The sequence below is a fragment of the Barbatula barbatula genome, assembly GCF_947034865.1.
Source record: "Barbatula barbatula genome assembly, chromosome: 13".
Lineage (NCBI taxonomy): Eukaryota > Metazoa > Chordata > Actinopteri > Cypriniformes > Nemacheilidae > Barbatula > Barbatula barbatula.
Genome location: NC_136776.1, coordinates 15,787,408 through 15,809,780, shown reverse-complemented (window position 1 = coordinate 15,809,780; position 22,373 = coordinate 15,787,408). Strand labels below are relative to the sequence as shown.

The window sequence follows — 22,373 nt, the reverse complement described above, 5'->3', positions numbered from 1 at the left end:
ATGACAATATATCTGGAATCCTTTTCTGTTGTGGACATATAGGGGAACTGATCATAAAACAATTATTTTGTGGGTTTATATGTTAGAGTGATGGTTGCTGAAAATCGTATTGATTTATAATGTCTTAAATCAAGTGGTACAAGTTATTCCCTATTTATGCAGGTGCCTTATAGCAGTCAAAACCAGCCTAGTCAGAGGCTGATATAAAAACATGAAGAACAATCTCTGGTCTGCTCCCAACGGGATGGTCTATGGGATGCCAAAATAATTGAATATCAATTTATCTGTGCTCAGATTCTGAATAGAATCATCCATCTATCTAAATCCATCCATGTATCCATATAGACATATCATATATTAAATAATCTTCTGTACATAAGAAGAATTCTAACTATTTCAACTTTGCTTTATGCACTGCATTCCCTTCATGGGATCCAGTTTATTATTTTAAGATTGATGAAATTATTTTCTTGGTTTATTGCTTTTGTGTCATCATGTTGGAGGTCAAAAAGACATCAGTGTGTGGATATCAAGTGGACGTTAAGGTTTTGGCATCATTGTTTGATGTCAAGCTGATGTTCAGGTTTTGATATCATTCTGATTTAAAATTTGAAGTCTTTTCAATATCAAGGTGCCCACTGGGAAGCTCATAGGTGGATTATATACTGTATCGATTTCAAACGATCATTCTATTTTTAAAGTCATAATATGTCTGAAATGTATTCTTGTCTACTCTCGAGCATCTGAATCGTCTTTAGTCAAGCACCTGGATTCGGCCAACCAGAATCAGGATAACAGTTAAACAGCGTTTGGTCCTTGGTACAACCAGAATCAAGATAACAGCCTTGTCTTTTTTTGGTCCTTGGGCCAAACAGAATCACACATTATAAACATCAAGTTTGCTGTCATGAATGTGGTGGAGGAAGAGCCCAAGTGCAGGCATCGAGGATGAAGGGGTTAAACACAAAGAGGCAAAACAAACACCCACGCTGGGGGAAAACACTGACAAAACTAAAATACAAAACTGAAAACAAACACTTCCCACATGGGGGGGTAAAAACAAACTAACTACTGACACCACACAATGTCATACAAACAGGATTTGATTGGCAACGGGCATGGCAAGACGAGACGAGGCAACAAACAAACAAACAAAGGTACATAAACCAAATGCACATCTGCTCTTGAACCATCGAACAAGGGATCTTGAAGACAATAGACATGAGGAAATTAAATAGGGAGACTAACAAAGGAGATAACAATGGGCAGGTGTGGGTAATGAGACAGGTGGAAAGCGATACTAATTAGGGGCGTTTACAAGGCGGAGATCTGAAACAGATCAGCTGCGCTCAATTTTAAGATCATTTGCGATTTATAGATCACACATCTATAAGCAGAACTATAAGCAGAATATGCTTACTACAATACTGTAATGGAACGCCAAGGACCAGAGACGAGGAGATCCAAAACAAGCAACTTTATTAATCCAAGAATGAAAACAACAGAATTATAACACCGGAGAATACCCAATACACTTACATTCAAGACAAAGTACAAGACAACAGGGTAAGTATAAATGGAGTCCTGGTGATAGGGTGATCGCTGGCAGGTTAGGGTGATTGCAGACGAACAGGTGATGAAGCATGAAGAATCGTGTGAGGTATAGTCCTAGGTGGACAAAACCGACATGGGGACAAAACGGGACTGTGACAAATACGCATATGTAGCCTATGGTTTTTCAAATTAATTTAATAATTTTTCCCTTTGTAGTTATATTGTAAACTGTAAAGTACCAAAAAGTAGAATAAAGTATAGTTTTCCAGTTACTTTGATCAACGGCAAAAAAAAACTCAGCCCACAAACTTTGAGAAAACTTGTTTTGATTTATTTGCATTAAGGCTTTAAATGACAGCAGATTCAGAAATGTTTTCATTAGGTCTGCTGAGCCAAGAGGTGTCTTTAAGAACACTGCTCAGTGCAGCGACAGGCCACATGGGCATTTGTTATCTCTCTCAAGTCTACAGTCTTCTCATAGATTCCATTGGACATGTTGTGACTGGAGTCTGTAACAAATTATAAAAAAATTTAACACTTCTATCTGAAATGGTTATCAACAATGCATATAGCCCACAGTCGTCTCACCCTTTAAATTACAGTATTACTTACCAGTGGGCAGGCAGTGGTATCCAACAGTGACAGGGATGGTTCTGATGGGTGCACAACCTGGCAGGCAGCGCAGTACTGGTTCAACTGAATAGCACTTAGATTGCTGTCCATCCAAAACCACCTGCTTCTCCAACTTCACAGATTCAAGCTTCATGTGGCATTCTAGTGGAGCATAGAGACAATTTATTAAAAGAAAGAGTTTTGTGAACATATCTGTGATTAAAAATGGCCAGTCTTACTACTAGAATCACGGCAGCTCTGAGCAGGAATCACCCATGAGTGGGAAAAACTGACTGAGCTCTTGGTCATGTATCCACTGGGTGTGCTGTACTCCTGTTTGATCTCCCCATCAGCTTTTCCACAGAGACCACAGGTCTGACCCTTCATCCAATCTACAACTTCGATCTTTAAACAAAAACATTTTAAATTGTTCAATCTTTAAAAATCTATCCTTTTTGGACACATTGGCTAATTGGTTTTAATAACTTTCAATCACCTTCCATGCATCATTGGCAAAGTGGACTTCCTGAAGCCCCTGGCGTGGAGCATAAACTGACAAACCATCAGCCTGTTGCCTGATCTGGATGGAGGCTAAATAAACAACATTTTAAAAACCAAAGATATCCCCTTTCATTTAAGTAAGCATAATAGTTTTTCATTTAGGGCAACCGTATGTGCCATTTTTCCCAGACACGTCCTGGCCAAGATTACTTGCTGCATCCTCCCGAGCCTGGATTTGTCGCATACGTCGTTGCGGTTTATTGTTTCAGGAAAGCAACCATCACATTTCAATGTAAGAATAAAACTACAATGATTGCGTGTTAAGAAAATAAAATGTTTAATTTATAATGTTTTAACTAAAATGAGACAACCTCATTGACATATGTGGTCGACAAATGTGACCTCCGGAGGATGCAGCCTTCAAATTGAGGCGCAGCTTAAAAATCCTGGCCAGGACGTGTCCGGAAAAAATAGCACGTATGGTCACCCTATGTAATAGAGACCCTGAAGATGCCAGAAACCTACCTGAGGGATGCTGGTAGGGAAGGCTGCTGACTGGAACCTCCATTCCATTAACCTTAACCTTGGCATTGTCGCCCAAAGAATACAGGTCAACGTCACTAAACATCACAAAAAAACAGTTGTTTAACTCAATGTAGTGGTGATAAAATAACATCCAATACCCTCAATAGATGCCTATTCACAACAAAGTGAACTTACATATCTGCAAGCTTGATGTTCAGATGGTTTTTTTCAGACTCTTCATCCTTCTTCAACAGAACCATAAATTTCAGCTCTGGTGTGCAATCCTGGACCAAGACTTGGTAGCAGGAAATAGGCATTTCATTCTTGTACGTTCTGTTGTTGAATGTGGTCACTGTGTCGTGGTCCATGCTGCACTGAGCTAGAAACATTAATATTCATAATCAAGTCTGTATAAAAGTAATGATAAATAACAAAAAAGAATATAATTATTTTTAGTACATGAATGTATTTAATTGTATTATCATAATCTAATATGTTTTTACCAGAAGTGTATCCATACACATAATTCTGGGCTCTGAAAAGAATGTCCTGATCAATGTGAATGGAAAGGGTTCCATCTGGATTGATGGGAACAGTGATCGGGAGAGGAATGGCCAATCTTGACAGTATCATCTGGAGTAGTAGGAAGAAAAAAATGATTTAGTCGAGTTTTCCTTGCAAACTTTTTTTGTGTAAGTAAGTAATTGGGCCAAAAGTTTAAATCCTGACCTCTGGAGCCCTAGCAATGACATTGAGGGACCTCTTATTTGGGAGGGCCACAGTCAGTTCAATCTCCTTGTCACAGTTTGTGACTCTTTCAAGATGGAATCCCGCCTTCAGAGCTGCCATAGGAATGTGCTTAGACATCCTTGAGAAGTGAAATGATACAGAGAACAAGAATAAATAAAATTTTTACGTAACCCCAAGAGTTTGTTGTTGATTAACTTTACTTTTTGGCATAGGTGGTGACTATTATTGGAAGTCTCTCCCATTCCACCTCCAGACGGGCAGCTGGGAATTCTCCAAGAACACCAGCTTCAGCTTTGGCAATGACTGCATATTGTTGACACTCTGTACCCCAAGCAACCTTGGCCTGTGATAATAATAAAGTTATTCTGACCAGCATAGTTTAAACAACAGAATGGTGATTTTTGTGGAATGTGAGTCGCATAGGTTTTGGTCTCACAGTGACTTTGTGTTTGCTTAGCAGCACACCATCAGCACAAATCTTCATGTTGTCATTTTCAGCAATTGAAGAAACAACAAGCTGAACTCTTGCTGTTGGCTTGTCAAAGAAAGCAGCAAGTTGGTAGCCCAGAAGTTTGTGGTCAACTCTTACTGCACGGGCAATAACAGCAAAAACAGGTCGAATGGCATTTCCAAGGTATTTAACCTAGAAACATACAGGGATGCAAGCAATTAATACATTTATTTTCTGTGTGAAATTGTATGTTTCAGTTGTTATCGACAAGTAATGCATATGATTCACCTGTTTCCGGACAGCCTCAAAGCTAGATGCACTGCTACCACTGCTTACCTCTTTGGAGACTCGGGGTATAAGGTGCTGTAAGCAAAGTTTAGCAGACACAACAAAAGAGCAATAATTGAAAGTGTCTGCTATTACAGGAATACAACTAGGAACATAAATTATTTCTTAGATATTACCTGATCTTTGTGGAATTTCTTGAAGGAGTCTCTGAGATTGGCAGTCTAGAAACCCATAAGAAATAGGTTGAATATACATTATGATGCGTTTGCTAGCTTACCTACAAGTGACAATACATGTTCTTACTGTACCTCAGTAACACGAGAGCTGGACAGGGAGGAACTTGAACTGCTGGAACTGATGATGCGGCTGCTGCTGCTGCTGCTGCTTTTAGAAGAAACAGGAGCATTTTTGGCTTCAGCCTCGAGGATTTCCCTCAGTTTCAGCAGGATGCTCTTTCCCTCTGGACTTTCCTCATCAACAAGGTTTATTTGCTTAAGGAGTATCTCAGCAGCTCTAGGGCCAACTTGAACCTCAAGCTCCAGTCTTTCAACTGCAGGACCATCACCTGGAGGTAAAATAACAAACCATGATTTTTTCATTGAATAGACAGTTTGCTTAAACATGATTGTGTCTCTAACAATACCTCTGGCCACTGTAGCAAGAAGTGAGTGCTGTCCAATTATATAGAACAGAGGTGCATTCTTGATAAAAGCAGCATTGTGTGAGTGCACCTCAACACATCCCTTGATTTCAATGTATGGGACAACAAGACAGAGGGTCTTGTGCAGTGGAGCAGTAGCTCTCAGAGGAACCTCAGCTGACATATCATACTCGGTGATCTCAGATGACTGAAAAGAAATATGGATGAAAGTTAAAATAAATAAACGCAAAAGAGGTGCTCAGCATATCTTTGTCCATCAGCAGTTTAAGGCCACGTTTACACGATGAAAAACTGAAAAGATTTTCTTTTGTGCTTTTGAAAAGTTTCACGTGCACACGACAAAGTTATTAAAAACAATCCACGTTTACACAGATCCGCAAAAATGACTAAAATGCTGTAATACGCATGCCACACCAGTAGTTGGCGACGTCACTTTGTAAAGAGTCCCTGACGATTGATTGACAGTTTATTGGAAGGCGGACTTCTGTCGCAAAAGAGACCATACAATACAGAGCGCTGCATTTCTCCTCATGCATAGGGAAGAGAGGTGTTCGCACATATACAAACAAACAAAGAAGATGCCGAAAAGTTTGGACATTCGAAAGTTTTCCTTTCCTTGACGCTCGTCAACAACGCCATCAACAAAGGCGTCCCACCATCTACTTGTCCTCCCGGTCTGATCCAAAAGCGCCATTTAAAAACCCTTTATTGCCGTGAATGAGTGTAAAGATTTAGCTGTAGATAAATAATTAGTCTCCGCTGGTGGTTATAGCACTGTGTAAGAAATCTACATTTGCTGGAGAAGCGTTAACAAACTATTATGCAGCATAAAAAAAACCCATGTAATCTGCAATTGTTGTACTTGTTTCTTCTTCTTAGTTGTGTTTGGGTGTACAGGCGCATACCACACCCCCACACCTAATACGCATGCGCCAGGGCTGGACAAAAAAAGGGCCCTGGCATTTTTGATCAGACCCGCCCACCACAATCAGTCGAACACAACCAACCAGTACACCATCTTTGTGGTCCCTGTAGATATGCATATCTACTGTTCCATTCCCAAAGAAACCTACAAAGCTGAGAACTATGTGCCATGGACCAGTGTACCAGTGCAAGTGGCCAGTGTACTCACTCTCTCTTGACTGACTCCCTGGTGATAGACCTACACCTACTTGCGGTGTGAATCACTCGAATGGAGCGTTAGTAAGGCAAGCCAAACAATCCAAAAGTGGGATGAGACAGCGGGGTATTACAGAGCTCGCGCCACACTGACATGTCATCTGCGCGATTCAATTTCCTGGCGCCAACCACTGGGCAGCGCTGTGCCAACCAATCCGCTGCGCTGACCAATTAAAACATATACAAGTTAATTTGGCGCCAGTCATTTACATTTTACCCATAAACCTCTGCTATTATTAACGTAAATAGTTGAGGTAAAATGGCTAGGGGCAAAACGTACAATAATAAATTAAATTATCTGAACATGTGAACTGTCCGATATGATTACCAGGAGGTTGGTGTGCTCCTCAAGACTACGATATTGGAAGTCATTGAAGTTTATGCTTTTACAGATCTTTCCGTAGACTCTATAGTATAGAGTCTGTACATATGTGCAGTTCTTCAAAGTATCGATGCACAACACTACCGTTTACTTGTTCACTATTAAAGAAAATAATAAAAAAAGATTATGCATTTCATCCTGATTTCCTTTGTCTTCTGTAGGGAAAAACTGATAGAGTTCAGCAAGAGAACCAATGTAAATGTTTTTAAGGAATGATGGGTTTCTTTATTGTACATTTGAGTGTACGGTTTGCGCTGACGGCTCGGCTGTGCAACTCGGTCCATTGAATCACGTAGATGACATGTCAGCAAGGCGCGAGCGCTATTATCCCGCTGTCTCTTCCCACTTTTGGATTGTTTGGCTTCCCATAGTTCGAGTGATTCGAGTTGAAAAATCTGAACTTTGGTGAAACTTCGCGCCGCGTTTACCTACCAGGAGCTTGCTCTAGTGATTATGACATAGAGAATGGAGGCAGATATCTGAAACAACAATGAAGGACTGCGCCTCTAAAGGATCTGACGGACCCAGACACGGCGCCGAACGAGTCTACGTTGTTCTTCAGCCTTCTATAGCACATAATGCGCAGCTATCCTCTCAACAAAATCTATGTCCGCCATTTCGCAATTAGACGGGAGCCATATAATATTATATTGGCCCCCAAGTGCGTCGGCCCACCGGGCATTTGCCCGGTATGCCAGATTACCAGACCAGCCCTGGCATGCCCACGATGTCTTTTTCTCATTCTTGCATACTTCTGGGTTTACATGGAAATGAGAACTCTGTAGTTTCAAAAACTTGCACTTTGAAACCCGTTTTGAAAAGTTTGTGTTATCAGTCCCCTAAAACGACATTTCCGTGTAGACGGACAGCCAAATCGCATAAATTTCTTTGCGCTTTCACTCGAAAACGGTCTTGTGTTATCTGCCCCTAAATTTGACTTACAAGAGGTGCCTGGTAGTTTTGCACAGACAACTCGGGTACCAAAGGAACCATCCTCTCAGCAGTGGGATCTTCAATGTTTCTGATCACAGCAAGAGTCTCAAATCTGTCCAAAAAAAGGAGACACCTTAAGTTCACAAACAGTTTTGGACAAAATTGAAAGTTTCTTTACGTTTCAAATTTCCATCTTAATTCAACTTTCTCACCTCACGTTGGCAAGATGTTCAGGAGACTCAACAGGCAGGGCCTCCACCTTGTAGTTGCCCTTGAGAATGTCAACTCTAGCAGCTATTTTACCAGGGAGAATAATATGGGTCTTCATTCTCGCCATTACAGCAGCTTGGAAAAAGGCTGTGTTTACTCCCATCACAGCAAACTTATGCAGAGCAATACTGTAAGAAAAGTTAAAGGGGGCATCAGTTTGTAAATCTATTTAAAAAATTATATTTCACATATGTAGCTATTAGTGTGCACCTTGGTTTGGCTTCTGCTTGCAATTGAACATTGGTCTTCTTCAGCTGTTCAAGAGTGAAAGTCTCCAGGTGCTCAGGAAGCGGTGGTGTAATGGTGGCCTTAACTAAAAGAATGAACAGAACAACATTTATGTAAAATATCCTTAAAAACATGAAAATTACCAATAAAAAAACTCACCATTGACAGCTGCAGCAGCAACAGCAGCAACGTACATACTGAGCTCCATGGGCACACCAGCTGCGGTTGGCACGATACGGCGCACTTCAGTGACTAGAATAGGTTTGGCATACTGTACGGCAATTCCTTCCTGTAATGCTTTAAGGGCTTCCCTTAACAGTTCACGTGGTCTGGGTCCAGTGGCAAGCTAGTAGAAAGTATTTATGATACATTTTGCAAATACTATATCCAATTGTCATGTTTTTGGGCAGGTCTAAAAACTGACAGAGGAAACATGAACAAAGACCACAATACCAGTATTGCTTGTTCAACAATGGTCCTGTCAATTCTGGCAAAAGCCACTTCTTGTCCAAACAATTTGATGTAGGCTGAGGCCAAAGGCTCATTGGTTGGAAGGGCCTTCCAGTTTATAAGCTAGGAGTCAAAGGAATCAAAATGTCATGTTTTGTATATGTAATCTTTTAATTTAAAATCAAACTGTTTAATAGATATAACGAACCGCTCTCAGAGTGCGTTTTATTTTTGTGATACGGTCAACACTTTGATCTGCAGCTGGCGATTTTAGAAGAGCCTCCTGAATTCCCTCAGTTCTCACACCGATCTGTGTAAAACCGATTAAAAAAATATTGTCAAAACGTTCCAAAAATCCAATTTCAAGATAAAACGTTTTTGGAGGTCACCTCAATGACATCAGCAGCAGCTCCAGCCAGGTAAGCACGTGCTTTAGCTACAACAGCTCTGGGCAGGATGGTGGCGGCATCATTGATCATGTAGGCACTACCAGCAGCTCCAATCATTAAAGGAGCTTCACATTTACAGAGAAACAAATTGAAAGAATAGTCGATATAAAGATTTTAATAGATGCGCCTGCTTATCACTGAATATAATGATTTAAAGTGGTTGTGACTTACTATGATAGATGTCCAGTGTTAGGGCTCTGCTGAAACGGAAGCTAAGTCTGTCCAGCTTGGGGCTCAAGAGTTTGATGGCAACATTGGCTGCACCAGCACTGAAAATGTATAAATAAACTTCCTCAACTTATTTTTGTTCATGTTAAATTATAAGGGTATAAGATATAAAACATTGGTTGTTATACATACACAGCTTCCATATCAGGAGCAGTGATTCTGGTCAAGGACTTAATGTGGGAGTAGGCAAAGCTTGCCACCTGCAAGTTAGGCTCAATCCTCAAAGCACCAGCAAGACTGGAAACAAGAGCCACTGAGGGCTTTGTCTCAAACAACACAATAAAAGCAACCATGCGCACTTCTGGGTGGAGAGCTCTGTCCAATAAGAGCTGCAAGGCCACTGGCTGAACCTGAGGCGAGAAACAATGTAGGTTAACAACTGTACAAAATTGAGTCACCATTAAATATACACATTGTCTAATGCTTACCAGTTTGGGCTCTTTCTTGGCAATGTTCCTAAGGGCCAAGATGGCATCAACCTGGACTCTAATGGGCAGTGGAGCTGCTGATGTTTTAAGTCCTGGCAGGAGCTTCATGACAGTTTTAAGACTAGCAGGGTGACCAGCATTACCAAGAACTTTTAGAACCAATGAGATTTCAGGAATGTCATTCTTAGCAATGGCATCTGCCGCAATGTCATTGATGGGCTGAAAAGTTTGATTCACATTTAATTTTAAAATAATAAATAGCTGATCTTCATCGGAAATTTAGGAATGGATTGAGGTGTGTACCCTGAGGAGTTCGGACGAACAGCTGGGAACTGAAACACAGTACTTGGCGATCATAGAACCATATCCAAGCATGACCACTTCACGTACTGCTGGGATTGTGGTGATTTTCTCTTGCATTGCCAAACTCTGTTCAAAAATATTTTATTATAACAACAATAATCTGTAATCTGCTAATATTTGCAAATCCACATTTAGAAAATAATAAAATATGCCCACAGCAGTCAACTGGATGGTTTCCAAATCAGCAGTGACCATTTGCAGACCAATCACAAGAGCCTGAATGAATTCAGGAATGGTAAATTCACCAGCCAGAAACTTCTCCTTAATTAATTTCAGAATGACAGGTGTGCCGACAGTAGGGAGAGCATCCAAAACCCAGCGTCTAACAGAACACTTGTTTTAGTAATACAAACGTATAAAATGTCTTTATCTGTATTGCTGATAACATATTATTCCAAAACTGAACCTGTAAACTGGTTTGTCCTTGAATTGAGCCCAGATAGCTTCAATATTCTCCAAAGAAGCAGCACGGAGGAGCTGGATGAGCTGAACGAACTTCAGAGGAGCGTCATCATGGACTATGGCCATGTTGTTTGTTACCAAGTGCTTTAGGACCTCTGCGATCTAGAAAGAATAAGAAAAATAATAAGGTGTTACAGTATGTTATGACAGTTCAATATTGGTTTTCAAATGGTATTAAAAGTAAAACATTAATATACCTGGGCTGGTGCATCAGTGATCTTTATGAAGTGAAGAGGTGTTTGGAGGACATCAGATGCAAACTCATACTGCAGGGATCCACGGGGCAGGTAATCAGCTTTGATGGGAACAACAGGGGTCTTCTCAATCTCAACAAAAAGCAAAGTTTGTCTGAAACAGAAGAATGGAGTCTCTTTAAGCTTAAATAATGTCATAGGACATTGAAAAATATTAAATATTAATTACAATATTATTATTTAAAAAAAATCTTATTAAGAATCAATTATACTTTGCTTCCATCTTGACAGCACCATTGATCTCATTAAAAGGTGAGAACTGATGAACTTCTTCAACTGTTACTTCAGCAATGATTGTACCGGTGGCACCTGGTTTCATAATGTAGTTGTAAGTTGCAGTTTCAACCAGACTCTTGATCCTCTAGTAAAAGAGAAAAGTCCCAATTTACAACACACTAACATTAACACATTTCATTAATATATCAAATAGTTTAGTTCTTTCTAGTCTTTTGCATTACCCGTGTGCATTCATCACATTTCTTTGCATATGCCAATCCAATGTCCTTCATGATTCTTTCCTGACAGTGGCTGAGGTCCTTAGACTTGGTGACAATAAATTGGTTGGACTTTATATCCTCATTGATGACATATTGTGTCCTGCAGACTCCCTGAGCTCCAGCCTTAGATGAGAAGCGAAATGATGAGTTTGCACATCTTACAATGGGTAAAAAAATGCACTTTGGTTAATTCCTCACCTCTTGCAGTTCATAGACGTTCTGGGTCTTCTTCAGGTTGAGCTGAAGGATGTTAAGGATTCCTCTGTGCAAGTTCATGACAGTAGGAGAAACTCCTGCTGGGGCAAAAACCTTCCCAACCACACCATTAGTATACTCAAACTTGATGGGAATCTGAAGCTGAGCGGTCAGTGCTGCAGTGAGTTTAGTGGCAGGAACAAAAGGATCCTTGGGCCAGATGCCGCCGTACTCAAAGAGCAGAGGATCCACAAGCTGAATGGAAACATTTTCACTTAAATTATGGTAATGTGATTGCTTTTGTAGCACATTGTTTTGTCATGACAAAAACCTCTAAAATGTTGTTCTTTGCCGAGTTTACCTTAATGAGGAAGGTATGTTCTGTGACTGCTGTCAGGTGAACTTTGCTGGTTACTTTAATTCCTGCTCTGGCCAGACCTTCTTGAGGGAGACCACCCAAGAGCAGAGCCTCATACTTGTACACATAGGTCTTGTCAAGGGCAAACTCAGGAACTGAAAATACATGTTTTTAACAAACATCTTGATATAAAAGTTATTGTTTATTAAGATAAAAAAGATTTAGAATAATTTTGTACTTAAGTACTGTAGCTATTTGTTTCTTTCAAATACTCACCGAGGTTGATTTGCTGACTGGCTATAAGAAGCAAAAAAAGAAGCAAATAAAACAAACAAAACTTGAAATAAATCATTAGTTTTCGAAAATGTTACTTACCCACAAGGGCTAGAGTCAAGGCAAGCACTACAGCTCTCATGGCTGGTGGTTTGTGAAGAACTGAAGTAATATTTGACTTTTATAGTGTTTTTGCAGTCCAAATATTAATTCTAAAGCAAATGATTAACATTTCTGTTTATGCGATGTGACTGCATTTTGGTCAGCTGATTGTCAAATACAGTAGATATCAATTAGAGGTTAGGTTATCCTGTCCTTTTATTATGTCATCCTTAGATCAATGTCCACAGTGAAAATATGTTTACTATGCAACTAAATATATTATTTCATGCTAATTTGGTTTCAGGAAAAAATCTGATCGTTTATAGATAAATTTTTTGTGTACATAAAGTTAAAATATTTTTTTATAAAACATTTCACAAACCTGCACTGTTGATGGATAGAATGCTGTATATACGCATTACTTACTCTTCTTTCAATGTATACACACGTACACACGCACAGTTCAGATGAAAAAGCCTCTAAGGGCCGTCTGAATTTTTTCTTCTAAAATTATGAACCTAAGTAACGGTCTATGGATATATTGTATATTTAATTAAACAATGAGTAAAAGACGTTTTCTAAAAAGAGCAGTGTCAGTTTGACCTGTAAGAAAGTAAACAAATCAAGAAGTCATGGCCCTTATTGCAAAAATCTGATTAACATCCAAATTATGATTTAAATGCATAAACATTTTAAGTGGTGCATTAAAAAGCAATCAATTAATAGTAGTTAAAATTTCCTTGTGTTTTAATAAGTAATAATTGTGTAATGAATTTGTTAAAATGTGCTTCAGCTCAATTGGCAACATTTTAGATTAGTGGTGTGGCAATCATTGATTTAATAAACCAACAGTTATATTAACGTCAAAACTGCTTAGTGTATTTCAGAAAATTTGGGTCAATGATGTTATTATGATACTGTAGATACAGAATTTGTGACTTAAAGGAGCTGTGTGTAATTTTTTGGAGGATATATTAACAGAAATTTTTAATATACATAACTATGTCTTCAAAGGTGTGTAAAGACCTCACATAATGAAGCATTTTGGTTTTATTATCTTAGTTTGAGCTATTTCTATCTACATACAACGCAGGTGCCTTGCATGAAATTCACCATGTTGGTTCTTCAGTCCCTAAACTGACTGACTGCTCTACAGAGCAAGTTTCAAAAATAAGTTATCTACTTCGGCAAAGAAGCAAAAACATGACGACATCTTAGTTTTTTTAAATACCCCTGTAGAGCTTTGAAACGGAGGGGGAGTACGCCATTGGTTGGAATTCGCAATGTCACCACTTAATTCTGCCAAATTTCATATTTTTTAAGTATATATTAATGCAAATAAAGAAATGTTTTTTAAAAACATTTTAATAAAGCTTCTAACCGCTTGCAGATTAATTTTATTCAGATGCAGATTAACACTTTTTTGTTGACGGGCATATAATCTGTAACTGGACTATACCATGAGTAAAATAATGTTTCTTTTATTACACGTTATATTGCCTTATAAAAAGACCCTTTGATATGCATTCAGAAACTGACATATATTGCAGTTTAGACACAGCCTTTAGTGCAATGGCAGGCCACATGAACCTCGGTTTCCTTTAGATCCTCCTTTTCATATTTGCTGCTTTGAATTTCAGGATGAATCAATATGGAGCCTAAAACCAAAGCATAAAATGATTGCTAATGATAAACAATTAAATAATAAACTGAGAATACATTTTTGAGGGAAGTCTTACTAGATGGCATGCAGTTGAATCTAAGAGCGATATGGCTGCTTCTAACTGGTGTACAGCCGGGCAGACAGCGCAACACAGGTTCAACAGAGTAACATTTGGAATTATGTCCATCCATCATCTGCCTCTCGTACTTCACAGTTTCTAGGAGAAATAGGGCAACATAAAAACATCCTTTGTAATACTATGCATGGTTGTCACGTAGTAAGTATCCAAACACCTACGGCTAGTAGCAAGACATCTTTCAGCAGTGAGTACCCATGACTGGGCAAAGCTCAGTGGACATTTGGTTAAATAGCCACTGGGTGTGCGGTACTCCTGTCTAATTTCTCCATCCGCATGTCCACAAAGACCGCAAGTCTGTCCCCTCATCCAATCTGCAATAAAAATCTACAGAACAGGGATACTTCCTTTTTATCTCCCTGTATGCCACATAGCAAAGTGACAAAAATATTTATTGACTGTCCAATTCTGGCTTACCTTCCACTGGCCAGTGGCATAAAAGACCTCTTGAAGACCATATTCAGGGGCATAGAGTGAGATACCTTGACCTTTCTTTACAATCTGTATGTTTCCTACATCAAAAAAAGGCCTATTAAATGCACACACAAAGAAAACAGTAAAGCAAATACAACATATTTAAATACCAAATTTATGTGGAGATAAATGTAACCTGTTGAGTGCTTGTATGAAAGATGGCTGATGGGTACTTCAGTTCCATTCATTTTAAACTTTATTGCATTCTTTTGGTAAAACAGCTCAACATCACTGTTACAAAAAAGAAAAGTTGTGATTTTGAGCATTCTGCAATGAGGTCGTTCTTTATAGAATTAGGGACCCAAGTAAACTGGACTTACATATTGGCCACCTTAATGTTCAGGTGTCCGTGGTCAGAAACATTATCCTTTCTCATTAGGACCATGAATTTATGCTCTGAAGTACAATCTTGAGCCAAGACTTGGTAACAGGAATATGGAGCTTCGTATTTGTACTTCTTGTTGTTAAATGTGGTCAAGGTGTTTCTTATCATACTGCATTTTGCTAAATCACAACATGAGTAGAACCTTTAGTGTACACTTAAATAATCACAAGACTAAGAGAAGAGAGTTTTACTGCACTTAACTAACCTGAACTAGCTACTACATAAAGAGTCCAAATGATGCCTGTGACATCTTGTTCTTCACTGGAATATATAGCCTCACTTGTAAAAGGCAAAGCGATAGGTAGAACCAAGCCTGACTTTGACAGGGTCATCTGTAAATCCATTGGTTTTAAAATGCTGTCAAAAATCTAATCAGTTATTACAATAGATTGTTACTTACTGCTGGCATCTTGATTATGATGTCTAGGTTTTTTTCAGTTTGGAATAACATGATCAGTTCTAACTGTTTTTTATAGTTTTTTGCATTACTAATGGAAAATCCAGTCATTTGCGCCGCAGCAGGAATGTTTTTGGACAACCTTGAAAAGGAAAGAAATGGAATAGGATCTAACCTTGCCATGAGAATATTGGTATAATAAAATTAAGTAAAATGGTTGATGGTAAACACATTTTAATCAGATGTAAAAAAATCTGAATAAAAAACAAACCTCTTGGCATAGGTGAGGATAAGACTGGGCATCTTTTCATACTTCACTTTAAGATGGACCATAGGACTTGAATCAGAGTGACCAGTCTCTACTTTGACGGTTGCTGAATATTGTTGGCCCTGTGCACCCCAGGCAATCTTTGCCTAGATAAAAGTTTGTTTTCTATTTATCATTATAATGAAAAGAGGTGGCTGAAACACAAAGCCTATACATTTTCTTACAGCAGCTTTGTGCTTGCTCAGCAGAACGCCATCAACAATCATTTTCCAATTGTCCTTCTCTGCGATGGAGGCCACAATGATCTGCACTCTTGATGTGGGTTTGTCCAAATAAGCAGCAAGCTGGTATCCCAGCAACTTGTGATCAACTCGTACAACTTGTGTATTGAAAGCAAACAGTGGAGGAACAGATTCCCTTGGAAATCTTGCCTACAGTTACATAAAGAAACATTTTAAAGAGGTGCATTAAAAAGAGGTGCCACTTTAAAAGAAATACAAAATAAAAATGAAATGACGATTTATTAATCATGTGAAGTAATCATACCAATTCCTTTAAAGTGATCATAAAACTTCACTGCTTTGTCGATTGGACAGCTTCGGTAAACATTTAATCTCTTTATTGTGATACAAGTACAAGCTTATATTTTTTTCTCTACAATGTTGATGAACTGAAGTACTGTATACAGTATAAGTCCTAGTAATATATGTATGTGAAATGAGTGGACAAGGTCAATTTCGACTTTGAAATCCCTGTGTTTCTTTAACGTAATTGTTATGTATTGCGTAAATAATCTGAAATGGACTTGGTGATAATGAGAAGACTCACTTTGGACAGATAAGATTTGGTAGATCTGCTAGAACTGCTGCTGCTGCTTTTAGGGTAGAACAATGTTTTGTAATTGAAAAACCTGGGTGAGCTAGAGTTTGTGTTTCTTTGTCCATTCTCCAGGATTTCCCTCAGTTTATGCAGTATGCTCCTTCTGACTTTAGGGGTTTCTGTATTAGCATTGATCTCCTTAAGGAGCATCTTAGCTGCTCTTGGGCCCACTTGGACTTCCAACTCTAGACCCTCAACAGCAGGACCATTGGCTGTCAAAAAAAAAGTTACCACTGAAGCCAAATACATCACAGTTTTCATTAGTTTAAGTTTGGACACTTGCCTCGAGCTATTGTAATATGTACTCCATGCTGTCCAATCATGTTATAAATGGGTGTGTTTTGAATAAAGGCAGCATTACAGGACATAACCTCCATGCATGCTTTGATTCCAATATGAGGGAACGTAGCGCATAGAGTTTTATGAAGTGGAACACTTGTCCTCAATTCAGATTCCATGACAGGTGGCACACCAGATCTATCTGTTTCAGGTGTCTATTTCAACAGGGGGAAATAAGACAGACTGTTAGAATAAAGAGAACATGTTTCGTTACAGATGTATTATTTACAATAGACTCATTTGTCAGTTTGCATGGCCGGAGAAAAACAAACCATGACCTTTACTTGCATTCTCTAACAGTTAAGTCACATCATATAAACATTATCTTACCAAATCTCCAGCTGAACCCGGAGAGCCACGAGTTTCTTGCACAACCACTCTCTCTGGTGATACTGGTATACTCCTTTCAGCATCAACCTCGTCAATGTGTCCAGCTGCCGCCGACATATTAAAACTAATGTTCAACAAAAAAGAAACATTAAACATCAATAACACTATGTGAAAAATAAAGATACGTTTTGGAAACAATGCTCTTTACCGTGCAGTTGCAACATGCACCGGAAACACAGCAGGAAAGGCCTGTATCTTAAAGTTTGCCTTTGGGATGTCAATCTTTGCCTCCACTTTCAGTGGCAAAATTGTGTGGATTGTTCCTCTAGCCATTGAAGTAGCCCGAATAAAGCCAGTGTTCATCCCCATTATAGCAAATGTCTGTAAGGCAGCGCTTGGTGAAACCTCAGCCGTTAACTTCACGTCTGTCTTCATCAGATGGGCTACACTGACGCTCTCAGTTACAGGCGGTGAAATGATAGCCTTGACTGGACATAACAGCAAATTTATGTTTTCGATTTGTACAGTAAATCTAATTCTGTGCTACTAAAACTGGTATACCTTTCAGATTAACAGCCACAACAGCAGCAGTGAGCCAACCGAGCTCCAAGGGCACACCGGCTGCTGATGGAAAGATGCGACGCACTTCCGCTACCAGCAAGGGCTTGGCATATTGGAAGGCTATGCCGTTCTGCAAGGCTTTGAGAGCTCCAACAGCCAGCTCAGATAGATAACCTCCAGAAGCAAACTGTAGATTTAATCTTAATTGAGATTAAAGTAATCATAAAGTTTAACCAAAAATGTAACATAACAATTCTATAGACCCATTCAGAAAATGCATACAACTCTAATCCAACGCTGGTTCAGAAGAACTTCCTGTTTCAGTTTTTTCACGCTACACAAACTTTTGTACTAAATACAACCCACAGAACATGTATAACCAAATTGAAATGTTAGATGAATATCTTTAAGATTTAATGTGTAAGATACAAATAAATACTTAAATTAAAGTACACTTCTGCTCCAGTGTTAACAGCTTGCGAAGTGGTCTATAGAATTGGCAAAAAGCATACAGTGAACTACTGGTGAGACATTTTTTTTGTCCTAACACTAGAAAATATTTTAAAATAAGCCAGTGATTGTAGTTTATATGAAATCACATGACCATTATATATACCTGTGTTGCCTGTTCCACAACTGCTTTGTCAACATCTAGAAAAGCTATCTCTTGTCCGAAGAATTTCATATAGATCGAGCCCAGGGGCTGCTTGTTTGGCATGGCCTTGAACTCCTTTAGCTGCAGTGTACCACAATAAACATGCAAGAAAATATGTAATTTTAAAAAGGCAAAAACAAATTAGAGCGTAAAATATTTACTTACTGCATTAAGCACTTGTTTAATCTTAACCAGCCTGTCTTCATTCAAACACTGAGATTTCAAAAGAGCCTCCTGAACTCCTTCAGTTCTGACACCAACCTGAATGTAAGCACTATTGTGAGTTAATGCTGAAATTAGTAAACAAAATAGAATAAAGATGCTGTTTTCGTAGCTACGTACCTCAATGACATCAGCTGCAGCTCCAGCCAAGTAAGCACGGACTTTGGCTACAACAGCTCTGGGCAGGATAGTGGCGGCATCATTGATGATGAAGGCACTCCCAGCAGCTCCAATCATTAGGGGATCTAAACGAGGAAACAAATGCGTTAGATTTAAGAGAAAGCCAGTAAGTGACACCATTAGGACTTGCTTACTCTGATAACCGTCCAAGAGAAATGCCTTGCTGTATTGGTAGCTGAGTGTGTCCAGTTTTGGACTAAACATCTTGATAGCAAAATTGCAGGCCACAGCACTGAAAAGAACAGGGACAAATTGTGGATTGATAAAAAATATTGAGATTTTAAAGTTGTCTCAATGCTGAATAATAATTGGCTTTGAAAAGCACATTACTCAAGACCTATTTTTATAATTTGATGTACAGGTATGTAATATAATTTAATATTGGAGAAAAGTAGTGGGTCTTGCTGTTTATGAACATACATAGAATTTAACTACAATAGCAGTCGTATGACTGCCATTGAGCTGTATTTTAGGCATGTGTTTAGTGTAAACTCACATTGGAGCAAGGTCAGGAGAAGTACTCTTCGCTAAAGCTTTGATATGAGAGTATGCAAGGCCGGCCACCTGTAAATTAGTCTCCTCTTGCAAAGTACGTGCCAAATTAGCCACCAGACCGATGCTTGGCTTTGTCTCAAAAAGAGCAATCCATGAGATCATGCGCAGCTCTGGGTGGAGATCTTTGTTTAAAAAGATCTGGAGAACTACCTCTTGGACCTTAAACACAAAAACAAATGCACATAGCATCCCACATGATGTGGACATGATCATTCAGCAAGTTAATACAGCATAGCACGACTTACCTGTTTGTGTTCTTTTTTGGCAATGACCTTTAGAGCTAAAATAGCATTGACTTGGACTTTTAAGGGGAAAGCAGATGTAGATAGAATCTTCCTAATGGGTTTAATGCTAGCAGGTTGACCAGCATTGCCCAATACCTTGAGAATCAGTGTGATTGCGGCAATATCAGCCTTAGCAGTCACCTCAGCAGCAATGTCATGAATGGGCTTGGGGAAAGAGAGTATATACACAGTATATATACAGTATATACACTCCAATAATAAGTCAAATAAATCGTTTAAATTAGTAAACAACATATTTTACCTTCAAAAGCTCCACTGGGCATACAGGAGCTTCAGCACAGTACCTAGCAATCATTGTCCCATAGCCGAGCATCGCAACTTCACGCACACCTGGTATTTGTTGAACCTTGTGACTCAGAACCAGACCCTACACAGAAGTTTACAGAATATTGGATGATATCTGACAAGCTAAGTAAGTAGTTTAATCTTTAAGGTTTAGATACAAGCGTACGCACAGAGTACATCTTAACAGTGTCCAAATCAGCAGTGACCATGTGCACCATGGGCAGAAGGACCTGAGTAAACTCCAAGATGGAAAGATCACCTGCTAAGAATGTCTTCTTGATTAATTTCAAAGCAACGAAGGAGCCAACCGAAGGAAGGGCATCTAGGATCCATTTTCTAGATTCATAAATGAGAAGCAATTTAGTACATGACTGTTTTAGACTGGTCACGTTAAACTGGAATGTACCTGAAATTTGGTCTGGTTTTGAACTGTGCCCAGATTCCTTCAATATCATCCAGACTTCCAAAACGCATAAACTGGATAAGCCGAATAAATTTTAGAGGCAAATCTAAATGGACTTCTTCCAGTTTTGTGGTAGCAAGATGATTCAAAGCATCTACAATCTTTATGAAAACAAATAATATACAAATATAAATAATAATAATATAATACAGCATAATAATAAAAATGAAAATGTTATAATTAATAAATTATGACACAATAAGCATATTCATATAAAATCTGAAGAAATGAATAAATAAATGTGTAAATGTAAAGTGTTATATGATATATTCTCACCTGAGCCTGTGGATTACTGATTCTCATGAGCTGAATGTTACTCCAGAGAGTCTCTGTGCTAAATTCATATTGTAAAGATCCACATGCTAAATATTCAGCACTGATTGGATTTACGGGAGTTTCAATACTTTCTAAAAAACTCAGAATCTGTCTAAAATATGAAAAATATACATAAACATTTCTATTCGTTTGCACAAAAGTTGAATAAATTCAGTATGAGAGTATGCAACCCAATGTTAAAGAGATTAACCTAATTTCCATCTGGGTAGCATCACCAATCTCATATAGATTTGGAAACTGATGGATTTCTTGAAGTCTTGCTTCAGTGATTTGAACACCATCGGGAGTCTGATTTATGATGTAGTTGTAGGTTGCAACTCCAGACAGGCTCCTTCCCTCCTATTTGGTGTCAAATCCAATGTTTAGAAAAGCACCATTATCTGAATTGAAAGGTTTACATCACTTTAGAATAAGTTCTTAGCCTGACCTCTTGACAGTCAATGCAGTTTTCCATGTATATCAAGCCAACATCCTTAACTATCCTCTCATTGCAATGTGTAAGATCTCTGGACTTGGTGACGACAATATTGTTTGTCTTTTCATTTTCACCGATCAGATATTGAGTCTTGCAGATGCCTTGAACTCCAGCCTTATTGGAAACAAGACAAGGCATTAAGACCTCACACCAAAATCTAGATCCATATTATTGAATTTTATTCAGCAATCACTTCTTCAATCTCATAGATGTTCTCATTGTTCTTGAGGGTGAGCTGAAGGATGTTCAATACTCCCCTGTGCAAGTTGACAATGGTGGTTGGAACTTCTGAAGGAGCGAATATTCTTCCAACTGCACCATTATTGTACTCAAACTTTATGGGAATCTGCAGCTGAGTGGCCAGTGCTGATGTGAGCTTAGTAGGAGAAAAAGCATCTGTAGGCCAGATTCCACTGTACTCAAATAGCTGAACATGTGAAAGCTGGAAAAAATTTGGTTAAACTATTAGGTGCTGCTTTTCTAATTTATAGTCAGTAAGAAATCTTTTTATCGACTCTTAGTCTGTTTGGATACCTTAAACAAATATGTATTTTCAGACACAGCACTAATGAAAACTTTGGCATTGATCTTGATACCGGCTCTGGCCAGACCCTCTTGGTGAAGACCACTGAAGATCAAAGCTTCATATTTGTACACATAGGTCTGAGAACCTGCCAACACAGGGACTAAAAGCACAAAATGTTGTAACACAAATTAAAACACAAGATATTTTTTTACAAGAAAATAAATAACATTCAAAGAGGAGATTTTGCATTTTGCTTACCAAGATTCACACGATGACTTGCTAAAATATCAGTGAAAGATTACAATTATTTCTGCAATAAATTGTCAAATTATTATAGCATGATTTTTTTATTCTATGATTTAACCTTGTTGTAGAGTACTGTACTTACCCACAAGGGCTATAGTCAGAGCCATTATAACAGCTCTCATGGTCAGCGGTTTGGCAAAAACATTAGAGTAATGTGATGTAGAGTCAAGCATTTGATACTGACAGTCATAATGTATGATTAACCAGAGTCAATCTGTCTTTTCTCTGGGCAGCTTACTG

At 38.7% G+C, this 22,373-nt stretch overlaps 2 protein-coding genes across 5 annotated transcripts; both read right to left on the bottom strand.

Moving 5' to 3' along the window:
- Positions 1-1,870: 1,870 nt before the first annotated feature.
- On the bottom strand, positions 1,871-12,441 carry LOC306902833 (vitellogenin-like). Its single transcript, XM_079471697.1, has 34 exons — positions 12,394-12,441; positions 12,295-12,315; positions 12,022-12,173; positions 11,664-11,915; positions 11,427-11,588; positions 11,181-11,329; positions 10,912-11,062; positions 10,659-10,816; positions 10,409-10,574; positions 10,193-10,318; positions 9,890-10,108; positions 9,594-9,811; positions 9,405-9,502; positions 9,174-9,298; positions 8,993-9,094; positions 8,788-8,907; positions 8,494-8,680; positions 8,317-8,419; positions 8,049-8,234; positions 7,846-7,948; positions 5,325-5,529; positions 4,990-5,246; positions 4,858-4,902; positions 4,682-4,756; positions 4,379-4,585; positions 4,143-4,285; positions 3,922-4,060; positions 3,696-3,825; positions 3,388-3,571; positions 3,193-3,287; positions 2,663-2,757; positions 2,406-2,571; positions 2,167-2,328; positions 1,871-2,063 (listed from the first exon to the last, which is right to left on the bottom strand). Exons 1-34 carry the CDS (start codon positions 12,431-12,433, stop codon positions 1,960-1,962), a joined length of 4,845 nt encoding a protein of 1,614 aa, XP_079327823.1. The 5' UTR covers positions 12,434-12,441; the 3' UTR covers positions 1,871-1,959.
- A 1,307-nt stretch (positions 12,442-13,748) lies between these two features.
- On the bottom strand, positions 13,749-22,291 carry vtg8 (vitellogenin 8). 4 transcript variants are annotated; one of them, XM_079471698.1, is made up of 31 exons: positions 22,216-22,291; positions 22,086-22,106; positions 21,836-21,987; positions 21,495-21,743; positions 21,254-21,415; positions 21,017-21,165; positions 20,767-20,917; positions 20,434-20,591; positions 20,198-20,363; positions 19,984-20,109; positions 19,683-19,886; positions 19,379-19,596; positions 19,017-19,114; positions 18,823-18,947; positions 18,646-18,741; positions 18,442-18,561; positions 17,826-18,012; positions 17,473-17,752; positions 17,265-17,388; positions 16,879-17,089; positions 16,545-16,807; positions 15,941-16,147; positions 15,720-15,862; positions 15,452-15,590; positions 15,257-15,383; positions 14,987-15,170; positions 14,803-14,897; positions 14,610-14,704; positions 14,354-14,519; positions 14,133-14,273; positions 13,749-14,051 (listed from the first exon to the last, which is right to left on the bottom strand). In XM_079471698.1, the coding sequence occupies exons 1-31, from the start codon at positions 22,253-22,255 to the stop codon at positions 13,945-13,947; spliced, it is 4,704 nt and encodes a 1,567-aa protein (XP_079327824.1). In that variant the 5' UTR covers positions 22,256-22,291; the 3' UTR covers positions 13,749-13,944. The 4 variants fall into 4 exon arrangements, 2 of the variants coding, with proteins under 2 accessions (XP_079327824.1, XP_079327825.1); XM_079471699.1 differs by having other exon boundaries at positions 19,818-19,886; XR_013787487.1 differs by having other exon boundaries at positions 13,773-14,051; positions 14,388-14,519.
- Positions 22,292-22,373: the final 82 nt, after the last annotated feature.

Excerpts from the sequence above, each read along its gene's own strand:
- LOC306902833 (XM_079471697.1), bottom strand. The coding sequence starts at position 12,433 with ATGAGAGCTGTAGTGCTTGCCTTGACTCTAGCCCTTGTGG. Across the intron at positions 9,812-9,889 it reads CCAAGAAAGAGCCCAAACTG|GTTCAGCCAGTGGCCTTGCA; the intron begins GTAAGCATTAGA and ends TTCTCGCCTCAG. Across the intron at positions 5,530-7,845 it reads AAAACTACCAGGCACCTCTT|TCATCTGAGATCACCGAGTA; the intron begins GTAAGTCAAATT and ends ATTTCTTTTCAG.
- vtg8 (XM_079471698.1), bottom strand. The coding sequence starts at position 22,255 with ATGAGAGCTGTTATAATGGCTCTGACTATAGCCCTTGTGG. Across the intron at positions 15,384-15,451 it reads TCATAATCAAGATGCCAGCA|ATGACCCTGTCAAAGTCAGG; the intron begins GTAAGTAACAAT and ends ATGGATTTACAG. Across the intron at positions 14,052-14,132 it reads ATTCAACTGCATGCCATCTA|GCTCCATATTGATTCATCCT; the intron begins GTAAGACTTCCC and ends CTTTGGTTTTAG.